Genomic DNA, 7,527 nt, shown 5'->3' with positions numbered 1-7,527 from the left:
AGCATTTAACCTCACGCCATCTCCCGAGTCAGTAGATTTGCTTCAGATGAACTTTCCCTTTCAGTGGGCAACAGGCTCTTTAGGCTACCTGGGCATCCAATTGACAAACTCCTATACATCCTTATATAGTCAAAACTACATTCCCCTCCTCCGCGAGACAAGGGTACTCCTGGAGAGTTGGAGCCGATACCACATTTCCTGGATCAGGAGAGTTAACGCCTTAGAGAGGTCACTTCTCTCTAAACTATTATAGTATTTTAGAGCGCTCCCGATACGGGCACCTGGATACATGCTGAAGACTCTTCAGCAGATGTCCATTGATTCGTATGGAGTGACTCGGTCCCAAGGGTCTCGCGATCCGCCTTATATAGACACAGACAGAAGGGAGGTTTGGGAGTTCCTAATTATTTGAAATACTACCAGGTGGCTCCCCTAGCTCTCTTGCACTCCTTCTCTAACACTCCTCTTTGGGTGTCCTTGGAAGCAACTGAAATACACCCCTATACTACCGACTCCATTTTAAGGGTACCACCCAAACATAGGCCCCCAATCAGCAATCCCATCATTAGCCACTCCCTTCATATCTGGGACTCTATAAAGTATTCAGGGAAGCTAATATCTCCTCATCTACCTCTTACGCCACTTTTGTGAAACCCTTTGTTTCTGCCGGGAATAGAATCGCCCAAATCGTTTGGGAATTGGACAAGTCAGGCCTCATCAAACTGTATCATTTGCTTCCAATAAATGGACCCATCCCTTTTCCTATCCTACAGAAGAGATTTAACTTACCGCCTTCAGACTTATTCCGATACCTGCAGCTAAAACATGTTATATCCTCTCTCCTTAAGAACATGAGCTCTCCACTGACCTTATCTCCATTTGAGAGATATTGCTATAAATACCCACCCGCAGCAGACCTCGTTTTGCAGACTTACTTGGGACTGGTGCATTCCCCCTATCGTACACAATTACCATACATAGTGCGTTGGGTAAAGGACCTCGGCGAAACTCTCTCTGAGGAAGATTGGATTCAGATATGGGAGTCTACTAACAGTAGCACCAGAAATATATTAATGCTAGAAACTTCATGTAAAGTATTGCTTAAAGTATAACCCCAGATCGAGTAGCCCATGCAATACCCGGACGTTCTCCCCACTGTTTCCGTGGATCTTTAGTTTCGGGAGATATGCTCCACATCTGTGGTCCTGTCCTCGGGCTAGGAGGCTACGGATTTGAGTTCACGTCTTAATATACTCAGGCCACAACATATGCAAAAACCCTTGGGAGGCGCTGTTAAGTAAACACATAAGTAAGCCCCCCCCCCCCCCCCCAACTCCAGGAAACTAATCTCCTTCCTTTTCCTGGCTACGAAACAAGTTATTGCCCGTTTGTGGTGCAAAGCTTCCTTAGTCTTCACCGAGGTTAAGCACAGGGTGGACTGGTATCTAATAAATTAAAAGGTGGCCTCCATTGTAGCCAATAAGCTCAAGAAAGTTTTGATAATATGGACCCCATGGCTAGATTACTCCCTCCCCTCGCAAAATAATAGATTCCTAACCTCCCTGTAAAAAAGAATAATAAATGCCTACTAAATCACCATCCTATAGCCCGAGACTGTCCTCTGCAGTGTCCACCCCATGGGAAAAACTCCCCCTGTCTCAGAAGTCACCCCTCCCCCCTTTCCCTATCTTTTCCTAATTCTGCCCTATTTCCCCCTAAATTCAGGTTGGCCCTGGCCAGGCTGTTAGTATTCTGTTACTCTCAATTAATAGTCTAGCTTCAAGATTGGACCGGGACACTAAGAGAGAAGACTACTCTAAATTTGCCTTTCAGACATGTTTTCTCCTCTCTTTCCCCCCAATCTATATCACTGCAATGGCTTTTGTTACATATTAATGAGACTGGGACGCATTTCAGGTAAATGTTTATTACATTATTGTAAAATATGAAAATCTCAAATAAAAATTACAGTAATAAATAAAAAAGAAAAACCAGTTTGTAACCGACAGCGTTCATTTATACTGAACAATTGTCAATCGAGTGAGAAGCAGACAAAAGGTGCTGAAAGGGGCACTGTGATGGACACTGCAATGGACACTGCAATGGGTGCTGCAATGGGCACTGCAACGGGTACTGCAATGGGCACTGCAATGGGTACTGCAACGGGTACTGCAATGGGCACTACAATGGTCACTGCAATGGGTACTGCAATGGGCACTGCAATGGCTACTGCAATGGGTACTGCAATGGGCACTGCAACAGGCACTGCAATGGGTACTGCAACGGGCACTGCAAGGAGCACTGCAATGGGCACTGCAAGGGGTACTGCAACGGGCACTGCAATGGGCGCTGCAATGGGTAGTGCGATGGGCACTGCAATGGGCGCTGCAATGGGTATGTGCTTCTTGCCCAGTTCCGCAAACCCCTATGTGGGAGAGTTTGTAAGGAAACACATATCATCCCAGCACCATTGGTCACATAGGAATTTATATAGACGCTACATTCACAGGTCTTCTTACATTTTACTCCGTACCTTAATACTAATGACTGGAATCCTACATTTACCGGCCAAGACTCTGATCTATTGACTATTTAGTGTGAGTCACGAAGAAGGGAGAATTATTACCAAAACATTTTTTTAAGTAACCGCCTGTTAGACTACAAAAGGGTCCATATCCAAAAATGAAAAATTCCCATCCCCTCTGTGCAATCCTATCGCTTAAGATGCAATTGTACAAAAGACGAGGATTTCCACAATCAAATTCCCATCATCCTAGGAATAAATGGAGCCGATGTAGTTTCCTGACAGAGGAACAAGTGAGGCCGGGTGAGCCGTCATTCTTTATGCTTGTGGGGAATACAATTAATTTATGGTTTTGATTTCTCCCTTTCTTCCTAAGCTTTAGTGTTTTTACCCGCTAGCATTTTTTTAATGCTGCGATATCGCTGCGTTTATTTTACTACAAATGTCAATGGGACTTTCCAATATTAAAATCGCAGAGCACAAAAATCGCAAGTTTGTTCTTCTGCGATTTTAACATTAGAAAGTCCCATTGACATTTGCAGTAAAAAAAAAATTAAAATCGCAGCGTTAAAAAAACTCTAGTGGGTATCACGGCCCCTCTGAAGCAAACTAGTGACTATAACTGGGAATCTTGTTACACTCAAGAAAGGTTTCCAGGCGCCTCTTGTACTCTTCTAGTGAACAGCACCACATCATCAGGCAGAGAATTCCACAGTCTCACTGCTCTTACAGTAAAGAAAACTTTCTATGTTGTGTAGAAACCTTCTTTCCTCTAGATGTAGACCTATAACAGTCCAAAACACTATTGCCTGTCCGGGCATAACTGATATGCAATATATTACGCCATGCTTCCAGCTGACTTGGAGGGTTTTGCCAGGCCTGCGGCTGCCACTGGTGCTCATCAGCTCCTTATAATCACCCAACGGAATCCTGATGGGCTGCTAGCAGCGCCCCTCACTGTCTGACTATTGCCTCAGCATCTAGAGGAGCGTGTGGCAAAGACTGAGCTTAGTGAATAAGGGAAAGCCCTTTGTGGAGATCCCATTAAGACCAACCGCCTACACCTTTCCGACTCAGCTGAGCTCTTAGTCATGGCTTGTCAGATGTCAGGTGAGCCAAGAGGTTTATACATAAGTAGTAACTTGGAAGAGCCGGTCCGGCACAATAGTCCATATCAGGGTGCGAACATTTACATTCAATCACCACAGAAAGTGAAAATGTAAATCTAAGATTGGGCAGATATTGTCAGAACAAATACATAAGATCAGACTTAGAATTCACACCTAACGGAACCCGGGCACACAACTCCATAATCCAGGAAACTCATGTACCAATCCCCTCCCCGGGAAGGAAATGGCTATAATGTACAAAGAACCCATATTGCCTGAATGACATCACAACATTTCATCCAAAACCGATTCAATATGTCTTCTAAGGGTTAATCCTCCCTCTCAGTGAGGTGATTGGCACAGAAAACCTTTCCTACGTGAGTCTTACTGGATTACGGAGATGTGTGCCCGGGTTCTGTTAGGCTTGTAGGCTAAGTAAGATCTTATGTATTCCTGTTGGCAGTATCTACCTGATCTGTAAATGTTTGCACCCTGATATGGACTATTATGTCGCACCAGATTTCCCAAGTTGTCACTTATGTATAAAACTCTTGGCTCTCCTGAAATCTGGAGTGTTCAGAGCCCATCTGAGTGTGAAACATGTAGGGGGTTGTTTTATCGGGCTGTGCGCCCCAAGTTGTATAGTCCTGTATAAGTAAAGTCTGATATGTTACACTGAAGTTGTAGAACCTTTCCCATGTGATCACAGCTGTATATTACTGTGTGCGACTCTTCCTAGTATATGACCCTATAGTGATGAGATGGAGGGGAGACGCCCTTGCTGGGCTCAGTGGTGAAAACATCATCTAAAGGAAGAAGAAAGATCGGCCCAAACACAAACATGTAAGTTATACAAGTAAACTTTTATGAACAGTCAGAAACAAGTTTAGAGACGCAGTTATATGTATCAGTGTGAAATATTCTATGTACACGGCTGATATAAAGGCGGGTTATCTGGATTATATTTGTTTCCGGATAACGGATGTTTATCGGTAATTACATACATTTCTTATTCATCACTTACTGCTCTGAATTGCTTCCCTTTTCTTGTGTATGACATGTCTCTTTACTTTTTATACCTTTTTTGTAGTTTGACAAGACAGGTTTAAAAAAATAGCTTCTCTCCGGTGTGAACTTTTTGATGGTGCAGTAAATGTGATTTGCGAGTAAAACATTTCCAACATTCTGAACAGGGAAACGGTTTCTCTCCGGTGTGAGTTCTCTGATGTGTAACAAGATGTGAATTCACAGTAAAACATTTCCCACAATCTGAACAAGAAAATGGCTTCTCTCCTGTGTGAATCCTCTGATGTCTAACGAGGAGTGATTTCCCTGCAAAACATTTCCCACAATCTGAACAAGAAAACGGCTTCACCCCTGTGTGACTATTTTGATGTCTAATAAGATATGATTTCACTGCAAAACATTTCCCACATTCTGAACATGAAAATGGCTTCTCTCCTGTGTGATTTCTCTGATGTTTAACAAAGTCTGATTTCACTGCAAAACATTTCCCACATTCTGAACAAGAAAATGGCTTCACCCCTGTGTGACTATTTTGATGTCTAATAAGATATGATTTCACTGCAAAACATTTCCCACAATCTGAACAAGAAAATGGCTTCTCTCCTGTGTGAGTTCTCTGATGTATAACAAGGAGTGATTTCAGTGCAAAACATTTCCCACATTCTGAACAAGAAAACGGCTTCTCTCCTGTGTGATTTCTCTGATGTTTAACAAAGTCTGATTTCACTGCAAAACATTTCCCACATTGTGAACAAGAAAATGGCTTCTCTCCTGTGTGAGTTCTCTGATGTGTAACAAGGAGTGATTTCTCTGCAAAACATTTCCGACAATCTGAACATGAAAACGGCTTCACCCCTGTGTGACTATTTTGATGTCTAATAAGATATGATTTCACTGCAAAACACTTCCCACATTCTGAACATGAAAATGGCTTCTCTCCTGTGTGATTTCTCTGATGTTTAACAAAGTCTGATTTCACTGCAAAACATTTCCCACATTCTGAACAAGAAAATGGCTTCACCCCTGTGTGACCATTTTGATGTCTAATAAGATTTGATTTCACTGCAAAACATTTCCCACAATCTGAACAAGAAAATGGCTTCACCCCTGTGTGACTATTTTGATGTCTAATAAGATTTGATTTCACTGCAAAACATTTCCCACATTCTGAACATACAAATGGCTTCTCTCCTGTATGAATTCTCTGATGTTTAACAACGAGTGATTTTGCTGCAAAACATTTCCCACACTCTGAACATGAATATGGCTTCTCCTTTCTGTCAGCCCTTTGACGTTTTCTCCTTCTGTGACATTCATTCTGCTTATCAGTCTGTGATGAATCAGAAGATGGGACCTGTATAAGAGGATCAGATGATGGATCTTTGCTGTGAAGGGCTGAGGAGATATCTGGGATAATGGCAGGTTCTTCATATGTATCTTGTGTGATACCGCAATCCTCTGCTTTACAATCTGCAGATATCAGACGTCCCTCTGAGCTCCCGGTACAGTCATCTGTCAAGAATAAAGTTGTTTTTTTTTTATACTATAGATCTTAAAATGATCCTGATATTTTATAACATTTCTGTGCAAATAACAAGTCATGGAGAAAAAGGTAATCATCATCTAAGGGTGCTTTTACACAGTGGCTAGAATAATCACTGAAAAGAGCCACTACGGACAACTGTCTGTCCATGCAAACACGAGTCCTGGCAGAGCAAGGGCGTGAGGGTCATTCACTCCTAGAAGTCGCTTAGTTTGCAGCTCACTTAAACACCAAGTGATTGTCAGTGCAGAAAACATCACCAAAAACTACAGATGTGAATCGGGACTTACAAGTAACTAATTCTTGTTTTCATCAATAACATGGGGGGTCCAGGGGGGTCTGAAAAAGGGTCATGAAGAGTAATTTACAGCAGAGTCCTCCACAAGCCCCGGGCTCCTGTCCCCGGAAGATCTCCGAGCCCAAGCTACAGGAATAGTATATTCCATACAGATGGAGTTCGGCCATTTCTGCACCAACATTAGTTTCTGGTTTTCCATGAAGAACTCATATAAAATCTCCCATGAAGCCGGATGTCAGTAACACACGGTGTGCAGCAAATACAGAACTGCTCATCTATAAGACAGCTTGGTACATACAGTAATTCTATATTCTGTCACCTCAGACCAGGACTAGGCCGGGGCAGGGAGGCATTCTGAGTATTGCTCTGGGGCCCCATGGCTTCTTTGTATGACCCTGGAGCCTATACACTTCATACTTCCCTGTCATGCTGCAAAATAAATTCTCTGGGGCAGAAAAAGTTTATTGTAACCAAAAGGAAAAGACCCTTCACAGAATAGACATATATCTAAAATGTATCCTTTATTAGTATACATTAAAATGTTATTGGGCTACAAACACAGACTGCACGCTACAAACACAGATTGCGGGCCTCCGCAAGCGGATTTCACATATGGCCACATGAGCCCGGTGTTACTCAGACCGCTACCTGTAATACGTATTTTATAAGAAGCCCCGGGAACGCTCGCCTTCATGCAGTTCCAGGAGCAGCTTGTTGAGCGCCTTCTGTGTGAGACCGCCGCACCTCGGCAAGCTTACGGAAACCCACAGAGTGCCACTTTTTACACCCCATCCGCGCGGCTGAGGTCACAAAATAGCCCCCAAAAAGCATGAGAGGAGGGGGGATACCCGGTTTTATTGCATTGCGTTTTCTAACACAATCTTATGGCAGCTTCCAAAGGCGTAAATTCTGCAGGAAATCCTGCTGCGGAATTTCCGCCCATGTGCCGGGGGCCTAAATGTGTACTGGTGATATGTAGGCCTTCTGATATTACACTGTCATTAATCAACAACTGTGTAGTGAATGG

At 43.1% G+C, this 7,527-nt stretch overlaps 1 protein-coding gene across 1 annotated transcript; it reads right to left on the bottom strand.

The window, feature by feature from the left end:
• Nucleotides 1-4,244: 4,244 nt before the first annotated feature.
• On the bottom strand, nucleotides 4,245-6,699 carry LOC136627154 (oocyte zinc finger protein XlCOF7.1-like). The gene is made up of 2 exons (XM_066602090.1): nucleotides 6,571-6,699; nucleotides 4,245-6,013 (listed from the first exon to the last, which is right to left on the bottom strand). The coding sequence occupies exons 1-2, from the start codon at nucleotides 6,697-6,699 to the stop codon at nucleotides 4,739-4,741; spliced, it is 1,404 nt and encodes a 467-aa protein (XP_066458187.1). The 3' UTR covers nucleotides 4,245-4,738.
• Nucleotides 6,700-7,527: the final 828 nt, after the last annotated feature.

Source organism: Eleutherodactylus coqui, chromosome 5 (assembly GCF_035609145.1).
Source record: "Eleutherodactylus coqui strain aEleCoq1 chromosome 5, aEleCoq1.hap1, whole genome shotgun sequence".
Lineage (NCBI taxonomy): Eukaryota > Metazoa > Chordata > Amphibia > Anura > Eleutherodactylidae > Eleutherodactylus > Eleutherodactylus coqui.
This window is presented reverse-complemented; position numbering and strand designations above follow the sequence as displayed.